The 25,228-nt window shown below is 42.1% G+C and overlaps 1 protein-coding gene across 1 annotated transcript in view; it reads left to right on the forward strand.

Moving 5' to 3' along the window:
• Positions 1-25,228, forward strand: part of ASB4 (ankyrin repeat and SOCS box containing 4) — a 64,137-nt gene that overhangs the window by 29,394 nt on the left and 9,515 nt on the right. Inside the window, exon 3 of the mRNA XM_004767846.3 lies at positions 20,913-21,403. Within this exon, the coding sequence (XP_004767903.1) occupies positions 20,913-21,403 (491 nt within the window). The remainder of the gene's footprint in view (positions 1-20,912; positions 21,404-25,228) is intronic.

The raw sequence follows: 25,228 nt of genomic DNA on the forward strand, positions 1-25,228 counted from the left end.
TCATTCACAGAAACATCTAGAATAATTTTTGACAAAATATCTGGGCACTGGGGCCCAGCCAGGCTGTCAGACAAAATTGACCACTATATCCACGGAGACCTATGAACTTCTGACGTGCAGAATCATAAGATAATACACCCATCTAGTTTTAGGCCACTAAATCTGTGGTAATTTCTTAGGACAGCAGTGAGAAATGAACACACTCACCTTCTGTCTATTATAAGCCTTGTCCTCCAAGGTACCACGAGTCATTGCTTACTGTGGACCTGGACATCTGTCTCTTGGCTTTGGTCTATTTCCCTCATTCCGTCCCTAGGGATGGATTTCAAGGGTGTGGATTCCCGACTCAAACTCACCTGTAAAGCTCGGGGGCCACCTCAGCTCCCACACCCTGCCTCTCACCCCAGGTCAGTCATCTGCTCACATGACCACCTCCTGCCCTTTCAGTTGCTCTATTAGTTTCATTTCCTGTATTTTCAAGCTTCATTCCTTCAGTTACACCTTACCCGCACTGCAAGGTTACCCTGACTCCAGCTCCTGGTACCTGTCCTATGCATGTCTCTCAGCCCCCTCCTTGAACGATCTCCTTTCTCTCCTCAGCCTCCTCTTCCTGGTTGATACTTGAACTACAATCTCACCAGTCCTTGAAGTCACCAGTGTAGTGACTTCTTTGCCATAGCAGTGTTCTCCTGGGCTAACACGGGCCTGGGCTAATATACCTATCCCGACTCACTGTTAAATATCTATAAGAATACATGAAAATTTGCCCCCCCCAAATCCGTCAGCAACAACTATGTAAATGAAATATATGAACAAACTATAAGCCAAAGAATGAGGGCAAGTTCTATTGATTACGTCATCCAAGGGAATGGATTGGGACGTACATTTTTGATGAGATGCCACAGCTATACAAGACAGATGCCCCCCCACCCCACCCCCCAAGAGTTAAAGAAAGATGTGTGACTCACACATCCAGTGTCTAGTTTTAGGGCGCACAAATTCTCCCTCGCCTTCTCAGTCGCAATCCATTGAGAATACAACTCACAGCATGTTACATGTCAAGAATTAGAGAAGATCTTGTATTCTCAGATGATTAGTCACTACCTGTCTTACAGAGCTCTCAAGTATGAAGCTGGTGAAAAAGAAGTCCAACTGGGAGTCTAAGAAAAATATGCCGGCCCACGGGGAAGGATCGTTACCCTGACAACTCAAGAGAGGATAATTCTGGAACTGCCTTTCTGTGAGAAATAGACACAAAGTTTGAAGCCCTTTGCTTAATTCCATCCAAAGTTTGAAGGGGACAAGACCTGTATGAAACGTTAGCAGATAAGAGAGCTGGAGGGGGCGGGGGTAGCAGTGTGAGATGCTCAGAGTCTCGTCCCTCTTCTCTCAACCTCAGGGCCGGTCTTCAAACTTTGTGTAGTCAAATGTCTGGTTTCCCCAGCCTGGACCTAGACCCTATCACACATAGTACCCTTGGGTAGAATCATTCTCATTCTCGACCAGTTGTATTAGCAGGTGGTCTTTTCGCCCTAACCCCCTTTGGTGATATGACTCCCCAGCAGTGACTTACCTGGGTTCATGGTGGCCCCTGTGACGGGCCTCATCACCACTGCTGCTACTTGAAAGGGAAGGCCCACTGTTGCCTGACAGATTTCTCCTCCCGCAGTTGGTTTCTGCTAAACCATTCAGGCCCCACTAGCTTCCCCCTCCCTCCCTCACCCCTGTGAATTCTGCCTCTGAATTCAGGGCTGTGGGTACCACACCCATTCATTCCTCATCTTGTTCCTGCCTCATTCCAGCCCAGCCACCAAGTGGCCAGGGCCAAGCCCCTCCACCCCTGAGGCCGGTTTAGGCCTCCACTCCTTCTGAGTCCAGAACAAACAGAGTTTTGTCTCTGGGTGGAGGAAGAAATGATCATTCCATCTCTCCAAACTCTTGGCCTTTAAAAAACACAACAGCCCAACGAACTTCCCAAGGATTAACCTCTTTTCTGTCGAATGACAATACGAGCCTTCACTTCCCTCAGCAAAAACACCATCCCCAATCATAAGATATGGTCTGACTTCATGAGCCCAACAAGATTAGTGCAAAATAGTATGATAATAGTACATTTCCCGAAGTCTGAGTTATTCAGTCTTATCTATGGTTACTTCGCTAAATTTTCATCAATGTGGGGTGGGTTTGTTTTTTTTTTTTTTGAATTAAAAAGATAAAAAATAAAATAAGTGTAAGGTGACTGAGCTCCGTGTCTGCCTCTGGATTGTTCGCGTCTAGAAAGATATCTTTTTCCTTAAGGTTGAGTAAATTAAAAATAAACATAAGAATAAATAAACATGGGCTCTATGAGGAGAAGTCTGCATCCCCAGGGGTGAGAAGCAATATTCTGAGTTGGCAGATAAGCTTTGATATGAAAAAGATTTGCTTCGGTAGACAGAAGGAAATAGTTTGTGATATTTGCTTCCTGTTTTCAATATTTATTTTTTTTTTAAAAATACAGGTAGCCGTTAGAGAAGAAACTTATGAGAAGAGACCATGTGAAAAGCAGCTTGGTTTAAACAACATTGATAGAGCCAAGCCGTTTTCACTTTCCTCACTGGCTTACCTCAGTCTGGTTTCCTGGATTTCTGTCTTTTCCATTTTTACACATTGCTGGGCCCCAGGGTACAGGGGAAGATGTACGTTTGCCACCTTGGTGATCTGATCTAGTCCCATGGCTTCAGATTCCATCAAGTGGGGTTCACGCCTGGGTTTGTGTCTCCCAGCCTGACCCTCTCCTCCCAGCTCCAGCTCAGCGGTCCAAGTGCCTGTAACCCATCTCTGGAAGATGTTGAATGAACATCTCAAACCTCCCACGTCCAGACGGAAACTGGGCTTCCTGCCCCTCCCTCCTTCTTAGCAAGTGACAATTCTGTTCTTCCCATGGCTCAAGCCCAAAGCCTAGAAGGCACCTCTGTTTCCTCCCTTTCCCTCACACCTCACACTTCACAAGACCTGACCACTTTACCTCCAGTCTGACCACTTCGAACCGTCTACACAGGGGCCACCCAACCCAAGCCACATTATTTCTTCCTGAACTACGGGAGCAGAATTTCAATAATGCCCCTGCTTTCATGCCCCTTTTTTACTGTCCACTCTCCACATAGCCAGTCCGAGGGATCTTCACAAAAAGCAAATCAGACCCCTTCCCTCCCTCACATTCGTTCTCCTCACATTTAGCTTTTGGTCTAAGGTCTTTTCTGTGACCTGCTGAGCCTGACATTGTCTGGCCCCTTCTGGCTTCACCAGCGATATTTCCTACCACTCCCTCTTTCACTCATCTCTTTTGATGCTTGCATTCTGTCCATCTTCTAAACACATCCGGCTTGTTCCTGCCTACCTCAGAACCTGCACCCTTCCTGTCTCCTTCACCAGGAAAGCCTTTTCCTACGATCTTCAGTTGGGTTCCTTCCGGGCTGCACTGACGTCACACCCTCAGGGCCTTCACATGAAATACTTCATCCTCTTCCCTCATCATCCTCCATGACGTCCCCCAGCCGTATTTTTCTTCATCACACATCACTACCTGTCACTTCATATATGAGTTAATTTTTTTTTTTATCTGTCTTCTTCTCTAACATATGAATTCCATGCCATTAGGGACATTGTCTTATTTACTAGGCTATTCCCAGAGCCACGAACAGTAGCGGTACACAGTAGGAGCTCAACAAACACTTGCTGAATGAATGAATGTACCATGCACTAGGGCACCAAGACAAATGGATGTAGCATCTGTTCTTGAGGATCTTAAAGTGAAGAAAGACACCCACATCTGTGATTCATCAGAGTGAGATAACACGATTTTTGTAGTGGAGGGACAGGTAACACAGCCTGGGAGTAAGGAAACATCTTTCCAGAAAGACATGGTGTTGGAACTTGTAGGGTGAGTGGAGAAGAGAGTAAAGTCATGGCAGGCCAAGAAAATGATGCAAGCTAAGGCATGTAGGGGTTTGCAAAGAACTACAGGATGCTCAGTAATGAAAGCAAAGTATGAGGCAGAAGATAGCAGCATAGAAGTCTGGAGAAGCAGAAGCTGGGTTTTGGGTGGTTTTCTCTCTTAGGATAAAAAGTTTAATCCATACCATATAGAGAATGGAAAGCTCTTGCAGGATTTTAAGAGAGATGGTCAGTTGTGGATGTTAAATATGTTACTCTCAGCATTATGGAGGGAAGGGCAAATGTACAAACAAAGGGCAGTGGTAATAGGATAGGGAGCGATGGTGCCAACATGTGATGATTGATGGGAAGGGACTGGGGGATGAGGAAGAAGGAGGGGTGGGGGCCAATTTCCAACTTTCAGGTTGATCTGTTGGGGCCATAGCAACACTATTTTTTGGAATGTAGCTTACACGAGTGCAAGGATTAAGAAAGAAAAGAGTTTAGGGGTGCTTGTGTGGTTCAGTGGGTTAAAGCCTCTGCCTTCGGCTCAGGTCATGATCCCAGGGTCCTGGGATAGAGCCCCACATCGTGCTCTCTGCTCAGCGGGGAGACTGATTCCTCCTCTCTCTTGCCTACTTGTGATCTGTCAAATAAATAAATTTTAAAAAATTTTTAAAAGAAGGAAAATAGTTTAGTTTGGGACCTGTTAAATTTTAGTGTTCAGTGGGCCTCCAAATAGATTTGTTCAGAATGCTGTTGTACATATGTAAGTCTGAAACTCTAGGGTCAGCTCAAGACTGATCAGGTATTTCTTTATTGCAAGATAATTCACTTACATACAATGCACCCATTTAAAGTCTGCCCTTCAGGGCATGTGCATCTGAATGTTTATAGCAGCAATGTCCACAATAGCCCAACTATGGAAAGAACCTAGATGTCCATCAAAGGATGAATGGATAAAGAAGATGTGGTATTTATATGCAATGGAATATTATGCAGCCATCAAAAGAAAAGAAATCTTGCCATTTGCAATGACGTGGATGGAACTAGAGGGTATTATGCTGAGTGAAATAAGTCAATCACAGAAAGACAATTATCATATGATCTCCCGGCTATGAGGAATTTGAGAGGCAAAGTGGGGGATATGGGGGATTGGGAAGGAAAAAAATGAAATAAGTTGGGATTGGGAGGAAGACAAACCATAAGAGACTCTTAACCTCACAAAACAAGCTGAGGGTTGCTGGGGGATGGGGGTAGAGAGAGGGTGGTGGGGTTATGGACATTGTGGAGGGTATGTGCTATGGTGAGTGCTGTGAAGTGTGTAAACCTGGCGATTCACAGACCTGTACCCCTGGGGCAAATAATACATTATATGTTAATTTAAAAAAATAATTAAAAATAAAAAAAGGATGGGGGCACCTGGGTGACTCAGTGGGTTAGGGCCTCTGCCTTTGGCTCGGGTCATGATCCCAGGGTCCTGAGATTGAGCCCCGCATCAGGCTCTCTGCTCTGCAGGGAGCCTGCTTCCTCTTCTCTCTCTGCCTGCCTCTCTGCCTAGTTGTGATTTCTCTCTGTCAAATAAAATATTTTTTAAAAAGGATGTCTGAAAAAAAAGTCTGCCTTTCAGTGGCTTTTGGTATTTTCAGTGAGTTAAGCAACCACCTCCACAATTTTAAAACATTTCATCACCCAACACAAAACCCGTACCCTTTCACAATCATTCTCCATTTCCTCCAACTCCTGCTTCCTACCATTTTAGCCCTATGCAACCACTAATCCACTTTCTGCCTCTATGTACTTGCCTACTGGGGACCTTTCCTATAAATGGAATCTTGCAATATGTGGTCTTCTGTATTTGGCTCATTTCATAAAGCATAATGTTTTCAGTGTTTTTTGAAATAGTGAAATGAAACACCACATTAGTACTTCATTCCTTTTTGCTGATGACTAATATTCCATTGTATTGATATAACAGATTTTCCTTATCTATTTGTCAGTTGATGGATATTTGGACTGTTTCCACTGGGGGTTATTATGAATAATGCTGCCACAGACATTCCAGGGCAAATGTTTGTGTAGACATATGTTGTCATCTCTATTGGGTAGATACCCAATTGTGGAATTGTTGGGTCATATGGGAGCTCTGTGTTCAAATTTTGAGGAAGTGCCGTACTATTTTCCAAAGTAGCTGCACCATTATACATTCTCACTGTCAGTGTATGAGGATTCTTATTTCTCCATATGCTTGCTAACACTTGTTATTATCTATCTTTTTGGTCACAGTCATTCTAGTGGGTATAAGTTAGTATCCAAATGTGGTTTTGATTTGCATTTCCCTGATGGCTAATGGCACAGAGCATCTTTTTATGTGATTATTGTCCTTTTATATATCTTCTTTGTAAGGATACTGTGTCCATTTCAAATTGGTTATTTCTCTCCTTTTTGGGGGGATACCTAATTTATTAACTATAATGACAGGGAATTTATTTTAATGATGCTATATAATTAATTTATTGTTATATGATATTAATTTATTTCAATGATATTTTAATTGATATAATTCTTTGTTAATCCATAGGTTATTTATTTTGCAAATATATTTCCGATTAAATTCATCTTTTTTGTTAATAACTTCTAATTGTGTTATGGTTAACAAAATGGTCTGTAGTGATACCTGGTTTCTGACTTCTGTAAAGATGAGTATTTGACCTAGTTAGTAAAGAATCAACTTTTGTATATGTCCCATATAGCCCTGAGAAGAATGTATATACCACTACGATTGCTCATATAATTTTGAGAGTCATCTGTTCATAGATAAGTGAAAAGAGTAGTTATGACTACTCAGGGAAACCATGCACAGGGAGAAATGCAGGGAAATAATGATGGTAACCAGTGTGAAATAACACAGGTGGGGGATTAAGAAGAGGAATCATATAAAAATCATGAAGGAATAGCCAGAGAAGGAGAAGAAAGCATTCTAAGGAAGCTTAAAAAAAAAAAAAAAAGAATTTCAAGAAGTGTGTTGTCAACACTGTTGGGTACAGCATAGAAGTATAGTAAGATGAAGACTGAAAATGGCAAATGGGAATGATCATCTGGAAGCCGCTGGTGACCTTGTCAGAACAGCTCCAGTGGAGTGGTGGGAACAGAAGGCAGGTCGTGATGGGCTGAGGGGGTCGTGGGTGGTGAGGACATGGTACAGAATGCAGAGACTTCACTTTGAGGAAGTTTGGCTAAAAAGAGATGAAAAGAAATTAGAGGGTACTTAGAAGGGAGAAAAGGGCTGGGAGAAGCTTAGGTTTGTTTATAAAAGGATGGCAAGAAGTTGATGGAAAGGGAGGTGTTGGATATAGAGTACGAAGATACTATTTGTGGAGCAGCACTCCACGGCTGCACTTAGGATCAGTCACAAAGACGGAGGGATTTGTCTTGCACTGACAGGAAGATCCCTCTTCCCTGAAATGAAAGGGAGAGGGTAGAGGTGAGTCTCGAACTGGTCAGCAGTTTTGTTTAGTTTACTGCAACCCACAGAAACTCAGTTCAGCTGTGGTAGCAACCACCAGTGATCTTCAGGATCCAGTTCTCTTCCCCTCCAGGCTCCTGGGAGATTACACTTCCTAGTCTAGTCCCCCTGTAGTGCAGCAGAACCCTGTGCACCTTCTGCCTCATGACATATAAACAGAAGAAATGAGTCACTTTCAGGTAGTAAAAAGCCCATGCAGGACTTTGAAAGTCTCTTTCTCCTCCTGGTATCGTGACAGTGTAGGAAACCTCAGGCAAAGACGCTGAAGCCACAAGACCGAGGGGCTTCAAATAGAGGGCAAATAGAGGACGTTGGTTCTGGAACTACAGTGCACTGTTAAGACGGAGAAGTAGTTTTATCACATCAAGCCACAGAGACATGAGTGGCGTAATTACAACAGCACCATTTGTCTATCCTGATGAAATCCTAGCCTACGGAAAATTTAAAATACACGGACAATGCAGGAAAAGTTGAAGAACCTAGCTAGGGGAAGGATAGAGGTGCATTTGAGCAAACAGAATCAGGAATTCGAAAGACTTCGAGAGGCCAGAGCTGCATAAACCTTCCACAGGGAAGCTGCCACAAGGAGGACCAACAAGATATGTGATAATGATGATCCAATCTGCCCCAGGAGATTTGGGAATCGAGTGTGAATGTGTTGGATGGGGCTTCTGCAAAGATATTGCAGGATGATATCAGGACAGAGAGAAAAGAAAGACTGAGCCCACTACCTATGTCTTCTTTGCAAATGGAAGAGTACCTAAGAGTTTATGAGATCCTCGATAAGAAGGGATTAAAAATTCACCTCGTTGGGTGATATAAACCTTAATGGATGAGGGGTTGTACACAAGGGTGACAGAGTAATGGTTCAGAAGACCATTGTTGATCTAGAAAAAGGTAGTTCTCAACTCCAGACCCCAGAGAGTGTAAGTATTAGAGACAAGGGGCTTTACAGGAAATGGTCTTTCATTTAAGATTTCATTTAAGACAAGACCATGAAAGATACAGGAAAATATATTTGCTGTAGATTGTAGATTGAAAGGGCAAAATTGAAACTAGAACAAAGCAGCCAACTGAAAATACGCTTTGGTGACAGTTAATAACAAACTTGACACTGCACAAAATTGCATCCTTGACAAAGAAGCCGACTTGAGAAACAATTCCAGAACACGCAGAAAATGAAAAGCCCTGAATATGAAAAAAGAAATCTAACCTTTGAATAATAGATGTTTCTAAGGAATGCTTGCTGTTAATAACAAGCGAGACAATATATGTAAAACTCTTAGTGAGTGCTCGAAAAATAGCAGACGTGATAATTATTTTCATAAAGGAACACACAATGAACGGACTGCCTTTTACCTGCACAGAAGCCTGCTCAAGCCTGAGCATGGGGAGACTGAGGCAGGTGAACTTCCAGTTGAGGAGGATGGAGATAATCTCAGACAAAGCAAGGAGAGGAGCCTAAATGTCTACCCGAGGTCAATCAGTTGATCCCAATTCCTTTGCAAACCCTTACGATGATAACCGACGTTATCAGCTACCTCGGTGTTTCCCTTATACATACTGCAGGCCACTCTAACTAGAGACTAACTGCTTTTCACCCCATCTTGGGACTTTTCCTAAGAAAACTCTAACTTTTTAAGGTGTTGTTAAAAAAGAAAGCCGTGAATAATGTACCATGTTTTCACTCGTGTATCTGAGGAGTGGGGTTTAAAAAACTCAGAGAGTTTCTTATCAACTTGATAACTAGGGGGTGATGAAGGTTTTAAGCAAGAAACAAAAGGGTTTTATAGCTTTGACTATGACCAATATTTAAAACCAAGGTAGAAGAAATTCCTGTCTAAAAAAACGCTTATTCACACAGAGATGAAATAGGTAAGCTTGGTTCCTGGCAACACTCAGAAAGAAAATAATAAGTCTAGATATCTCTTAAATAAAATAGTCAATGTCAACAATAAAAAATAGCAAAAGTGTCCAAAGGGGTGAGGAAAAGAAAGTAGATTGCTTTGAAAGATGGTGGTATGTCATTTCTCTAGAATGTTTACTATTGAAAAAAGAGTGGAACCAACTGATGGAATATTGTGGAGAAAATGACCCAAGAATTTGACACTCTTTCAACATTACTTTTAATGTATGATGACAACAGAAAAATAGTCTCATGTATTTGAGTTCTTAGAAAATCTACCAAAAGGGGGCCCTGAATGAAAACTTTACTAGATACATGACTATTAACTGGACTGTGCAAAATATACGGGATGTCATTCATAAAAGAATTTCATTTTTGTTTTTCAGTGTCTTTTTAAATTATTTAGACAGTCTAGTTTCTCCCCTACTGTGGGTAGAAAACTCAGGTGAGCCCATGTCTTCTCTTATAACTCTTAAGTAAGAAAGAGTTATACAGTCTCTTTGAGCATCAAAATTCACTCTCTATTCAAAAGCTGGACATCCAGGGCTGCTCATTCAAATGTTACTTGAACTCTCCTTTCCCCTTGTTCAAGTCCACTGCAGACTGAAAGTAGCCAGTTGGGGAAGGGATGCATACTCTTCCCTCACACAGCACTTCTATCCTTTCTTATCCGTTTGACCAATGATGGGTTCTAAACCCCTGCAGATCTGGTACAGAGAGAGGCGTGGGAAGGGAGGAGGGATTTAAAAAAACAAACCAAACCAGGAAAGTTCTAGGAATCTAGCTTGGCCACCTTCCAAATCTGGCAAATGTTTGTTTGTTTCTTTGTTTCTTTCTTTTTTAATATTTTATTTATTTATTTGAGAGAGAGAGAGAGAGCATGAGAGGGGAGAAGGTCAGCAGGAGAAGCAGACTCCCCATGCTGCTGGGAGCCCTATGCAGGACTCAATCCTGGGCCTCCAGGATCATGACCTGAGCCGAAGGCAGTCGCTTAACCAACTGAGCCACCCAGGTGCCCTCAATCTGGCAAATGTTTAAAGAACTCCAACCAGATAAGCACAGAGAGATAAATTAAAATAACTATAGTTTGGTGATTGCGAAAACCAAATGCAGTTGTCAAAATTGCATTAGAAGGGTCCCTTTTATTTTATTTTTTTTAAATTAAACACAAGCTCAACAACCCCAGATTAGATGAATACATTTGAGGAAGGTGGGAGACAGATGGGAGGCAGGATGAACAGGGAAAGGCGACCTTATTTCCCGTGCTGTCTTACTGGAACGCAGGCTGGCCATCTATGGCCCCAGGCTGATTTCCTCGAAAACGTAGGCCGGCTCACCGCTGTAACACCCCCAGCATGCTCTAACAGAGGTGGAAACTCTCAGGCGGCTGGTGAAATCTTGAGTTTAGTTACCTGCCCTTTTTCCTTTCTTAGAGAGCAGGTAGTCGTTTAACATTTTCCCCCTTGTGCAGAGGGTACATAATATCCCATGCACTGGCTACGAGAACTCCGTTTAATTTTTCCAGTGTGGGCTGAGGAAAGGACAGACTGCCTAAATTGTTGAAAAAATTATTTTTAAAAAATTGCCAGGAATGGGGCGCCTGGGTGGCTCAGTGGGTTAAAGCCTCTGTCTTCTGCTCAGGTCATGATCCCAGGGTTCTGGGATCGAGCCCCACATCAGGCTCTCTGCTCAGCGGGGAGCCTGCTTCCCTCTCTCTGCCTCTGCCTGCCTCTCTGCCTACTTGTGATCTCTCTCTGTCAAATAAATAAATAAATAAAATATTAAAAAAAAAATACCAGGCATTTCAGGATGGTGACAACGAATCATTAAACGAAGATGGCGCCGTTCCTGGGCGCTGTGCCAAACCAGCCGCCCCTGGGGATTCCCAGCTGCATTGCAGTAGGGCTCATACTTCTGCATTTCTAGTTAAAGGCCAAAGCGACCTCAACTTCTAAGCCATCATCACTTAAAAATTCTTCATTAGTTTAAAAACTTTTATAAGTAACCATGGATAAAACATCGAAGACCAGATTGAGATCACAGAAGCTGAACGTAATAACCTTACAGTTTCGACAGTGTAAGTTCTAATGGTCAAAAGGGAGGCGTGTTTAAGTGTAGGAGGGCAATAGCTTGGAGGTAAGGTCATTTCCTAAAGGAGGTGGAGATTATGTAACGAATTCATGGACAGAGACTGCAGTGCATTGAAGTTTCAGTATTCCTACAGAAGAATTAAAACATGATGAAAAGAGCAAACACTGAAAGGAGGAAGGATTAGTATTAAAAAAACTAAAACTCAGGTTTTATATCAGAAAGTAAAGAATACTACCTAAATTTGACAATAAGTAGATGAATTGTAAGTTAGCTGGAGTTATGGAACTAACGGCCAAAAGATCTAAAAACAAACATAGTTAACTGTCTTTGTAAATATTCTATTCTACGAAATTGTCAATCAAGTCCTTTACCTCTGATTTTTTTAAAACAGGTGCCTTATTCTCTAATATAAAATAATAGAAACTTATTTAATAAAAATGAGTTCACCTCAGAGGGAGTTATGATATAAATTTATTCAAGAAGATGGGAATATGAAAATCATGTTTTCCCTTATTTTGATTTTCCAGCATCTGCTGCCCACATAGGCAGCACTGTTTAAAGAAATACAGCTGCTCAGTGACTTAAGTCAATTTAATTACTTATTAAAAGGCATATCCTATGATTTTTTAAAAAATCCAGTAATGTATACCTTATAAAGGATATCCAGTGTAAAATAAGAAAGCTGAGAAACAAAAGCAGAAGATTCATCAGGATATGTAAGTAGAAAAGAAATACAGGCAAGTCTTCAAGGAAAGATGATGGCATCACCATTCTCCCAAATTGGGGGGAAAAAAGACATTTAAATAATAAAAAAGGTATTTTCCTTTTTGCTTAAGTGTAGGATTTTTCCGTTACAATCATATTGGATTAAAATATTTAAAAAGGGCATCAAATGTGCCACCGATGCTAAAACCAAGAAATATTTCAACATTTTTACCACAGATTTGATAAAGTCCACGTTAAACTAGAATAGTTGAAGTGAAAGAATAAAACCCAGACTTCTCACATGGCCTGGAAGGTCCAACATCATGCTTGTGACTTCACTTTTAGGTTCTTCCTCTCACTTTCTTTCTGTTCCTTTGAACGTGCAAGCTTGTCCACCCATTTGGGCCATTGTACTCATGGTTCTCTCTGCCCGGAAAGCTTTTCTCCTTGATATTTCACAGTTACTCTCAGGTCAGAGGTCAACTCCTCAGCGCCAGCCCTCGTGGTCACAATTGTTATAACTGGTTTTATTTTCTTCATTGTATTTGCCACTCCCTGAAATGATCTTGTCACCTATTTCCTTGTGTGTTTGTTTTCTGACTCTCCTCTAGTATGGAAATGACGTGAGAGTAGGGATCTTGACCATAGAGTGCGCTGTGTACTTGACACAGGTAGAAACAGCACAAGTATTTACAGAACGAGTGAATAAGTCTTGAGATGAGCACTTGATCCCTGTTACTGAAGAGAGCATTTCAAAGGATGGATAAAATACTCCATGTTGAGCTAGTTGGGACCAAAGTTGTCGGTGGCCTGAGGGAAAGCCAAAATCCCCAGGGAATCCAGAAAACAGATAATCCTCATGTCTGCTCTTCTAACCTAGAGGAAGCTGAGAGGGATTGGACTGCAGATCAGAAGAGGATCAGTTCAAATGTAGGACCGGGACAAACCACTCCTCAGTGCCATTTTACTGTTTCATTATATAAAATAATAAGGTGCATTCCTGGGGTCAAGGAGTAATGTAAATCTTGGGAGTGGTCCCCTGACAGAGGTGCTGGTCTCTGCCATGCAGAATGTTCAAGGAAATTGTGCACAAAGAGGGTAGAAACAAAACCAGTGTTAGCAACTCTCCAGCTGGTCTCTCCTTCCATCCTGCTAAAAGACTGAACAAGCAAGTGAGAACCACCAACACTGTGTGCACACTCAGGAGTACTGGATGGTATACAGATCAGGCAAATCGGTGGAGGGAAAGTCAAAGAGGTGGGAAAAAGAAGTTACCACCTTATTGTTTTAGATCTAACGAGGCTTGGATCTAATAGATCTTATTGAAGTCTTGGATGAAGTTGTTTCCATCAAAAGTTAATATGCTGGGAGCACCTGGGTGGCTCAGTGAGTTAAGCCTCTGTCTTCGGCTCAGGTCATGATCTCAGGATCCTGGGATCAAGCCCCACATCGGGCTCTCTGCTTGGCTTCCTCACCTCTCTCTCTCTGCCTACTTGTGATTTCTCTCTGTCAAAAAAATAAATAAAATCTTAAAAAAAAAAAAGTTAATATGCTGAAAGGACTTTGCATAAACATAGTGACCCAATAGGAAGGACTGCCCATTCCCCACCAATCTCAACTCCTACACTTTTATTTAAGAAGTTGATTATTTAGTTGATTACATTCGCCTTTTATTAACCTGGAATTTAACACACAGACACACAAAAGATTTAATTTGTGTTTTTACAACACTGTCTTCTGTCCCAATACTTTTATTAAATAGGCCATTATTGAGGCGCCTGGGTGGCTCAGTGGGTTAAAGCCTCTGCCTTCGGCTCAGGTCATGATCTTAGGGTCCTAGGATCGAGCCCCGCATCAGGCTCTCTGCTCAGCAGGGAGCCTGCTTCCTCCTCTCTCTCTGCCTGCTTCTCTGCCTACTTGTGATCTCTGTCTGTCAAATAAATAAAATTTAAAAAATCTTTAAATCGTCCATTATTTCTCCACTGATTAGTATACCCCATCTAGCATTATAGATGCTTTCTGAAATAGGTTTGTTTCTAAGCTCTACATTCTGTTTCACTGGTCTAGTTGTCTTTCTATGCATCCATCCTATGTTGTTTTAATCACAATTTATTTGGCTATCTGGTAGGGTGAGCACCCCTTCTTCACCACCTCTCTTTCCTTCTCACTCTTTTTTACCTCTCTTTCCCAAAAATGATGTGTAAATTCTGTGGAAAAAATGTTTGAGGGGCGCCTGGGTGGCTCAGTGGGTTAAGCCTCTGCCTTCAGCTCAGGTCATGATCTCAGGGTCCTGGGATCCAGTCCCACATCGGGCTCTCTGCTCAACAGGGAGCCTGTTTCCTCCTCTCTCTGCCTGCCTTTGATCTCTCTCTCTGTCAAATAAATAAATAAAATCTTTTTAAAAAAAATGTTTGAATGGCACCTAATTTACAGATTAACTCAGGAAACACTGCAATCCTTGCAATACTGAATCTTCCTATCCACGAACATAGTGAAGCGTCACATTGATTGAAGTCCTTTGCCTTTGATCGAGTCTTTATCATTATCTCCATAATGATCTTGTTTACATCCTGAAAAATAAATGAGAAAAACACAAACAACCCACTGAGAAATGGGCAGAGGTTCTGAAGAAAAAATACAAGTGGGAATCTTGTTGTCAAGAAGACACTTCACTTACTGGTAACCAGGGACATCCAAATGAAATAAAAAAATATCATTTTACGCCATATAATCAGTAAACATTAAGTAGTTTAATGTTTATCAAGTGTTAGAAGTGATAGTGAACCTTTAAACTCTACTGATGGACATAAACTGGTATAACCACGGAGGAGTAGAATTTAATATAGTAAAAAATGTTCATACACTAGTACCCAGTAATTTTATTTCTCTCTCTCGAGAAATTCCTGCACAATTTAAAAGATATCATTATTATGAAAAACTTAACAACTGTCTTTAGTAGAGGAATAGTTAAGCTATAGTTTCATTATGTAATGTGAAGCTATTCAGCACCTGAAATGAAGAAAAAACTCAGCTCTCCACCCAAAAACACAATGTGACTAATAAAAACAGGTTGAAAAATGAGATGCTACTTTATAATTTTTATGAACACAAAATAATAGTATATATGTTGTTTATGGGTACATATATAAGTGATAAAAGCACAAAAATTTATAAGGGAATAACAAAAAACATTTTAAGATTTTAGTTGTCTTTATGGAGAAAGAAAGGGAAGAAAGGAGAAATGAGTTGGATTTTTTGGTAAAATTTTATTTGGGGAAAAATATTAAATATGGCAAAAATTATCAGATATGGGTAGTGGTACATATGTATGTTTGAATTATTGCATAATTTGTAAAACATCTTAGATTTCATGCTGATATAATACTAGATATTTAGGTGCAGCAACACAGTAGATTTCTACCTAATTCCATTTTGCATATAAGCACAAAATACTTTTGAATTGTAAATAGATACAAATATTTTCAAGAATGCAGTTATGGTATAAATCAAGGCAAGACTGGACTTGGTTTTATTCAGGGATTTACCAATGTTTTCCCTTATTTTGGAATAACCTCATTATGGCAATGACCTTTGTAATATTTGAATTTACAATACAAAGCATCCGTGTCAGTTCAAATACGTGGATGTTAGGATTCTACATATGGGTACGAGCAAATCACTATTTCATTATGGCATCTAAGATAGGCATTAACATATTGAATTTTGTACTATATCATGATATTAGTTATATCATTTGTAACAATCATAACTATGTAGTGATAATTATTAGAAATTACTTTCATTTTGCCTATATTATTTCACTTGTATAAAGCTCATTTTGCCTAGGTATCATACCTATTTATTTTTAAGATTTATTTATTTATTTGAGAGAGAGAGAGAGAGAATGCGTGTGAAAGGGGCAAGGGCAGAGGGAGAGAGACTCCCAAGCAGACTCTGCACCAAGTGGAGAGCTGGGCACGGGGCTCAATCTCACGACCCTGAGATCACAACCTGAGCTGAAACCAAGGATGGGACGCTCGACCGACTATGCTACCTGGGCGTTCCTCTTTATTGTTAAGAGACTAGGTATGAAAGTAGATGCGAATATCTATGGATTTCCTTGAAGAACAGGGAAGGCGGTCTTAAAGGGCTGGCCTCCTCCTCTGCCTCCCCACTGACCTCCCCACTTACAGGCTCTTCAGGAAATCAAGTCCATTAGGATAGGAAGGGGGCAGGGGCTGGTTTAGGGATATGGTAGGGGATGTGGATTCCCCGAGTCTGGAAAGATAGAGAAATGACAGTTTCTGTAGTGACAGAGACTTGCTTTTTGCTCCCACTTTTAAGTAGCTCTCAAGGTGCCAGAAGTTGGCACGTGGATACTCTAGAGAAGAAGCTTCTGAGGACAGCCCTCAGCCTGTAGGGACTAGCAAAGCCCAGCAGATGGCGCCACCACGATGCTGCGCGCTGATGATCGGCCAATCTAACAAATGGGCACGTGAGGCAATTTAATTTTATTCAAAAAGAAAAAAAAAGAAAAGAAAGAAAGAAAGAAAGAAAGAAAGAAAGAAAGAAAGAAAGAAAGAAAGAAAGAAAGAAAACTTGAAGTCTCATAACTAAGACTGACGAAATTGATTCCCTCTGTTGGGAGTAATGAAAGGATACTGTCCCACAGCATGCGAGAACAGAAAACATTTACTATAGACTGGCACCGTGTTCCTCAGTAATCCTGACCTCAGCATTACCTTTCCCCTTGGGCCTGGCCTACCCATTGCTTGTGGCCAGCTCCCCCTCTTTCTGTTCAAATTCTTCTCCTGTGTCCCCTCTTCATCCCATTCTTAGTGTACCCAAATCTCTGTCTTTGCCCACAGACGGAATCTGGAAAGTCCTTGTTCTTTATCTTCAGTACAAATCGACATTTGTGTGTCTCTCTCCTTTACCAGCATTCCAGACTACTTCTGGGGACCATTGCGCGTACATTAAAGGGTTCGTGAAGGGCCCTCTCTCATTAAAAGTGACTTTATCCAAGAAATAATTTATCCCCGGATGAAATAGTTTATCCCCTAGAATGAAAATTGCTGCAAATTTTTGGGAAGGGCAGTTTACAGAGTAGAGTGTAAAGAAAGCCGTTGGAGAAATAGACCATATTTCTGCGTGGAGAGACTCTCTGTGGTAAGAATGTCAGTTCTTCCTAAATTGATAGCTACACCAGAATAATTTCCAGATGAATCAAATGTTAAACATTTTTTAAAAAATGTATAAAAAACTAAATTGTAATTAATCTGGGTAGCTATGCAAACTCTGAAAGGAGAACACTCTTAATTGTTTTCTAAAAATGGGAAAATTTGGAGAGGGTGTTTGGATAATGGACATCGGAGAGCGTATGTGCTCTGGTGAGTGCTGTGAAGTATGTAAACCTGGTGATTCACAGACCTGTACCCCTGGGGCTAATAATACATTATATGTTAATTTAAAAAATGGGAAAATTTGACTATAAAAGTTAAGGTCATTGTATTTAAGAAAAATCACGCGTGGCTTATGAATATGTAAACTGGACCGGTTTGACACCATCTAATGAAGGGGAAGGTATGCATACCCAGTGATCCAGTCGTTCGGTGAGCACCAGGGCACAGAAATGTACTAGAACGCTCAATGCAGCAGTGTTGGGAATAGCCTGAAACTAGAAATGTCCATCAGCAGTAGGAGGGACAGATTGTGGATCACTTGTGCAATGAGACAGAACGCTATAAAATGAACAAATGACAGCTTAAACATCACAACATAGATTATTTTCACAAACATAATGTTGAATGAAAGAAGCAAGTCATAGAAAAATATGTGTTTATTATTTCACTTATATAAAGCTTAAAGATAAATGAAAGGAAGCTCTCTTGTTTAGAGATACCTACAAAGGTAAAACGATAAGAAATGCATAATAGGAAAAGATACCTTGAGTGGGTTGGAGGAGTTGTGCTCGAGAAGGAGAGGAGGGAAGAGGAGGACTTCTTCAGCTCTGGGAGGTGTTTGTCTTCTTGACCTAGGATATGATGAAAGATGGAGACAGACAGTGGAGTGGTACATCTACAAGCCAAGGAACACCAAGGATGGTCAGCCATCACCAGAAGCTGGGAGAGAGGCATGAAATAGGTTCTCCCTTGAAGCCCTTAGAGGAAGCCAATCCTGCTGACACCCTAATTTCAGACTTCCAGTCTCCAGAACTGTGAATACATTTCTGTGGTTTTAAGCAACCTAGTTTGTGGTAGTTTGTTAGGGCAGGTCAAGAAAACTATCACATTGTATTTTCACATTAAGAATATTTATTGGGGCGCCTGGGTGGCTCAGTGGGTTAAGCTTCTGCCTTCAGCTCAGGTCATGGTCTCAGGGTCCTGGGATGGAGCCCTGCATTGAGCTCTCTGCATTCTCTCTCTCTTTCTGCCTGCCTCTCTGCCTACTTGTGATCTCTCTGTCAAATAAATAAATAAAATCCTTAAAAAAAAAAAAGAACATTTATTAAGGGGCACCTGGTGGCTCAGTCTGTTAAGTGTCTGCCTTCGGCTCAGGTCATGATCTCAGGGTCCTAGGACTAACCTGCGTGAGGCTCCTTGTTTGGTGGGGTGTCTGCTTCTCCCTCTCCCTCTGCCCCTCTCCACCTCTGTGCTCTCTCTCAATCACTTTCTTTCAAATAAATAAAATCTTTTTTTAAAAAAAAGAATATTTATTAAAAGTTTCCAAGAAGTCATATTTGGGGTCTCTAATTTCTTGAATAAGTCACAAAATCTAAAATAAAAAAGTACTCAAACCATCCTACTTTATATATTCTCTGGAAAAGTTACACTCAAAGATAAAATTCAAATATAAAAACGAAAGACCTCCTATTCAGAACAGAAATCTATGCGGCACATCTAGTTGTACCAACAGGTCAAGGATCAATTGTAAATGTCCAAGTACATTAAAAAATAAAGGACACAGTTTGTTCCAAGTTGGCCTGTAAAATTTTCATCCTGACCCTTTGATTCCTTTCCTTACTGGAAATTCTCCAGTGTCTGAAGTGACCCTGCATTTGGCTTCTGGGAAGCCATTCTTATTCATCCCATTTCCCTCCAGAGCAAAGAAGGGCTGACCCAGAAAGACACCTGACCCAGAACATCTCCAGGGTTGAATACTGATGCACACGGATGGTTCCGTGAGAGACCATTTTTGGTTATAAGTCGGCTCTCTGCAGGTTGGGAGAACAGACAGCCTCTGAGTTTACGGAGCAAAAGTGCTCTCAGAAACCTCACTGGGGGGTTGATTTTGTATAAGATACGAGCACATGTGCGGGCGTATTGTCCTTCTTAAGTAAGTTTCACATGATCACGGGATGCCATTAAAAAAGGCGTAAAGGAGCAATACATGAAAAACAGATTTTTTAAAACATTCACAAAGCGCAAGGTGATTTCTCTAGTTCTTTCAAGTTTTCAAGTACCAAAAGAGAGCACAGTAGAGGAAAGATTTCTTCTAGAAAAATCACGAGGTAGGACAGTACAGCGATAAGAGGTTTTGAAGACAAGCTGTGTGCTTTCAGACCTCCGTTCCATTGTTTCTTAGCTTGATGTCATTATGACCCTCTCCAAGCACGAATTTCTTCATCTGTAAAATTAGGCTAAAAATTGCACCTAGGGCAGAGGGTTGCTAGGTAGATTCAATGAGGCAACATATGAGAAGCATTTAGCTCAGAATGTGGCAAATGTTAAGTGCTTAATAAATATTAGTTGCTGAAATAATCATCATCATAATAAGAAAATCTTTCCAGATTTAAACTTGAAGGAGCCATAAAAATTTCCAGTAGAATTGATTATAGAGTAAGCTCCCTAGGAGTCGATGCATTCACCCCATTAAGTTAGGCAGAGAAGGAAAATTTCAGCTTCTTAAGTTGGCTATGCTAGTACTTAACACACTCTATCCGAAAAATAAAATTCACTTCGGTTTTCTGGTGAGTTAGATAAGTGGGTCTGGTTAAGTCATTTCTGCAGAGCCTTCCAAACAGTACAAATTTGTATTTCTAACAACCATTATCAGCCATAAATCAAATACATCTCTAAGACATTCTCTTCCTTTCAATGAGTATTTCTATTATACTGGCTTTTGCCCCTTTCCAAGCAAAACATGACCTTCAGGCTAGTTTGGTGGTCACAGGGTTTTTGTGTTTTGTGTTTTCCCAGCTGTACTCCAAAGGAGCCTTAGATTTGGGTGGCCCTCCTACCAGCTGTTTGCAGTCAGAAGAGGGCAATCCCCATCATCCTAAAGTTTTCTTGGACCAAACTTTCGGGTTTTCCAGCTTTGAAAGAGAAGAAAGACATGATCTTGTTAAACATTCAAAGAAGCTGATGATATTTAAAGCCACCTGTCTGAGCTCCAAAGATTGCAATATAACCTTTATTTTCAATGATATTTGCTATTTTATCGATAAAAGCTATTTACTTACAGGAATCACTTTGTTTTTCCCGATCCATCTGGGGGTCAGAACTTAAACTCAACGGAGTGCTCCCGCTCTGCGGTGGAAATCGGTCCTTATCCCCCGATCCAACCCCGGTACATTTGCGGCTTGTCCAGGAGGTGGCACTGTTGTCTCAAACGCCTGGCTTCCCCTGGGCCCCCAAAAAAGGACCCTGGAAAGAATGGGTTATGGAAAGCAGTCAGAGGTGATAAGGGAAGCAGCGAGGAAAAGTCTAGAAACGGGGAATAATGTCAAAATATGTTTGCATAATTGGCTTCCTCCATCTCCTTTTCTAGGGGCCAATGTGAACATGAAGACCAACAACCAGGATGAGGAGACGCCCTTGCACACGGCCGCTCACTTCGGCCTCTCGGAGCTGGTGGCCTTCTACGTGGAGCACGGGGCCATAGTGGACAGCGTGAACGCCCACATGGAGACCCCGCTGGCTATCGCCACCTACTGGGCCCTCCGCTTTAAAGAGCAGGAGTACAGCAGGGAGCACCACCTCATCTGCCGCATGCTGCTGGACTACAAGGCCGAGGTCAATGCCAGGGATGACGACTTCAAATCACCGCTGCACAAGGCGGCCTGGAACTGTGACCACGTGCTCATGCACATGATGCTGGAGGCGGGTGCGGAAGCCAATCTCATGGATATCAATGGCTGTGCTGCCATCCAGTACGTGCTGAAGGTCACCTCTGTGCGCCCCGCTGCCCAGCCCGAGATCTGCTACCAGCTCCTATTGAACCACGGGGCTGCTCGGATATACCCGCCACAGTTCCACAAGGTGAGGCTTACGAACAAGGGTGCCCAGTGCCGAACCCTGTAGTCAGCAGGGTCCCCAGAGACTCTGAGGATGGCTGGCTCCCTCAACTCTCGTGGTAACTCCAGCTTCTTTGAAACTTGAGTCTCTGTCTAACTCCCTTTGCTTCTCCAGCTGGTCTCAAATGGACACACACGACCCTGGTGACTTGGTTCTGGTCCAGGTTGGTTTGATATCTGGGACGGAGGGGTGCCTGGGTGGCTCAGGTCATGGTCCCAGGGTCCTGGGGTTGAGTCCCTCTCATCTGGCTCCCTGCTCAGCGGGAAGCCTGCTTCTCCTCCCCCTCCCACTCCCTCTCTCTTGCATGCTTTCTTGCTCCATCTCTCTGTCAAAAAAATAAATAAATAAAATCTTAAAAAAGAAAGAAAAATATCTGGGGCTGAGAGCTAAGAATGAGAACAAGAGTTAATTTTGGAGATAACATGTTATCATGGAGATAATTTTCCATGCCTCATGTGAGCCCCAGTGAAGAAAGCCACTTTGAGTCTCCTGCAGAGGCCAATGGTGTCGGATAGGAAAATACTTGCTATCTTTTGAGCAGGATGTGTTTTAAATTACATATGGAATTGTTCTTGCTTTAAATTTTTATCTCCGCCTTGTCATTTATAACTCGTTACATTTATAACTCGTTTCATTCTGGACTTAGCCGAACTACTGTTCATGCCAGGAAAAAAAGAAGCCTGGACTTTGGGGTCAAACTTGGGTCTTGCCACTTGTCCAAGAATTTGACTTTGAACACATTACTTAAGCCTCCAGAGCCTCAGTGTCCTCCCCTGTGAAATGGGTACACTCTGCGCTTATGAGTTTGCAATAATAGGCAGACAAGGTCCTACATTAGAAGGAGATTAATCCTACCAGTAGCACACAGATAGACTCAGAGCTCAAAGGATGGTGCAAACCTTCCTTTGCTCTTCCTCTTGAGTCGCTGTCCGTCCTTGCAGAGTGCCTGCCCTGGCCCCATCTCGCATCTGCAAGTACCTCTCCCTTGGTCTGTGTCCATCTTCTTGCCCCACCCCCTGCATCTCATGAGTTGGACCATCTTCATCACACAACTTCTAGAAGACAATTACTCTGTTTCTACTGTGGCTCACTCCACAAAACATAATTCCACGTGTATTTTCTAAGGCTACCTTCTTTCCAGAGAAAAGGATGGAGAGGGGGGAGGACATGGAGGCATACCTCACTTTATCTGTGAATAATAATAACCTTCTCGCAAGTTTGCTTTGAGGATGCAACAAGATAATATTTGAGAAGTGTTGACCCTGTGCCTGGTGCGTGGCAACCATTAGAGACATGGCAGCCATCACTATTTGCTATGGTTACATGGTTGTTGATTAGTGGAATCAGTGCTCTGGGCCTGGGTTAGCCACAGGGGCCTCTCCGAGCAGGAGAGACAATGTGTGAGACTGCCCAGAGATGAAATGTCATGTTTTAGCCTGAAACTCACTGCTGGTTGACCGTGGATGAAACGGTTCTCTGCGAAAGTAGCTAGAATATCCTTTCCTCTTCCAAACTGTCCCCTTTGAGAGTCAGATTAAGGAAAACAGACCTTCGCAGAGTTTCTGCTCTCCAGTGAGAAGTCTCGCAAATGTGACGAAGGTCCCCAGGTCCTCTCAGAGGTGACGGAGGAGGAGGAGGAGGAGCAGAGGCTTAGTGCTGAGTCCTGGCTTGGCCATTTATGTGTGTTACAATTTCTGAACAAGTGTCTGATACCTCAGATCTTGATTTCCTCATTTAAAAGAAAAATAGGGTGCCTGGGTGGCTCAGTGGGTTGAGCCTCTGCCTTCAGCTCAGGCCATGATCTCAGAGTCCTGGGATCGAGTCCCACATCAGGCTCTCTGCTCAGCAGGGAACCTGCTTCCCCCCTCTCTCTCTGCCTACCTCTCTGCCTACTTGTGATTTCTCTCTCTGTCCGTCAAATAAATAAATAAATAAATAATTTAAAAAAACTTAAAAAATAAAAGTAAAAGTATCAGCTTTTCCAAAGTGTTTCACGAATAAATAGGTAAGATACGTCCATCATTCAGCCCAGTGGTGGCGCTCAACAAAATTGTTTTCCTTCATCTTCCTCCTCTCAAAACGTACGCCTCGTCGGTTGGAGTCTGTCCTCCTCACCTTACTTCGGTGGCACTTCGAGCCCGTGAATTCAGTGTCTCTTTATGTGTTCAAGGACATTATCCAGCGTTAGCGTGTTCTTATTCCGTTATATGTCTGTCCTCTGAGCTCCTCCAGTTTGGCCATATGCTAAAGAGATTTAGGACAGGATTGGCTACTGGTTGATGGCTGGTATTATAAACATTTTTGTTGCTACCCAAAAGACAGTGTGAGGGAACTGGCCCCCTTCCAAAGGAAAACTAAAGAAAAACTATTCAATTTACTATGCAGATGCTTCAGAGTGATTTAGCACAACTACTCCACAGCCCAACTTTCCAAAGAGAAAGTCATCTTTACGACAAGCCAATGACTGACTCATTTATCCAGAAGATAAAGTGGTTTGTTCTCTTGTGGATGGGGAATTCAGTTTCCTTATTTACAAGGAACAAGGTCAGAGCTGAAGATGCTGTCTTCCAAATACAAAGCAAATTTGTAGAGGGTGTATTTCAGTGAAAGCCAATGTATAAATTACATAAAGGGGGGAAAAAAAGAATTATAGGGTCTGCAATTGCTTTCCAGGGTACAAAAGGACATTTGATTTTTTTTTTTCTCTTGGCATAATTCAGAAGGAAGTGACACCCCAGGGAGCCAAGATTGGGTTTTCTTGTAGGGCAAGAAAGACATTTTTCTAAGGGAGGGAAAGGTATGTGAGAGTTTGGGGGAGGTAAGGATGATTTCTGCTGCTGAACAATGCTGCAAATGGAGCCCAGAGTACAAGCAGTGCCTTTGATCATTAAGTACATTTCTGCACACAGATATATCAATATAAAAAGAATTTCTCACCGAAGTGGCTTACAGAGGTGGCACTTGTTTTGGGAGTATGGCAGGGAGATTTATCTTGAATCTGTTTTTTAATTTATGCTTCCAGGTGCCAGATGATGAGGGCAAGTGTCTACAATCCTCTCCAGGTGCCACCACTGTAGAAAGAAATTTTTGTCCGATTGCTCTTCCCTGAAGAGAGAATAGAGACACCAGAGACTCACAGAAAGTGAAATTCATTGGTTATCTTCTCAAAGAAACAGCAGAAATTTCTCTCCCTGAGTCCATAGAAGTCCTTTTTCATTTGATGGTCAAGGTTCCTGGTAGTCAGGGTAGAGTGATGATTTGGAGTTCAATGTCCTGTAAGGATCTCTTTCGTTGTTGTTGCCTAGTAGAATAATCACTGAGGCCTGAAGAAAGTGTGTGCAACTGTCTTAGTTCTGGAAGAAGCCAGAACTGGCTTGCTGGTGAAGAGAGCCAGGAGGCTGTCAGGCTCTTCAGGAAGCCTTTCATGCTGGGAGAACCATCTTCTGTCGGCAGAAAATGCAGTGGTCAGTGTCAGCAAAACCCCATGACAGCACGGGGAGCACTGGACTTTGTGCATCTAAAGACTGCAGGTTAAGAACCACTTAATTTCTTCTTCAGCCGAATGAAAGGTAACAAATTCTCTCCCTGTGACATATGGGAGTACGCCAGGTGCCAACTGAGACCTCAGATGTGAGAAGGAGGCTCCAGAAATATGAATGGATGGTGTTCCCGTATCCATAACTTAGTTTGAGCTGTTTCTGAATGGGGGCTGAGAACAATGTTGCCGAATAAAATATAGGATGCTCAGTTAAACTAAAGCTTAGGTATACAGTCAGTAATTTTTCACAT

Source organism: Mustela putorius, unplaced genomic scaffold, assembly GCF_011764305.1.
Source record: "Mustela putorius furo isolate JIRA1106 unplaced genomic scaffold, ASM1176430v1.1 tig00003845_pilon_pilon_pilon, whole genome shotgun sequence".
Classification (NCBI taxonomy): domain Eukaryota; kingdom Metazoa; phylum Chordata; class Mammalia; order Carnivora; family Mustelidae; genus Mustela; species Mustela putorius.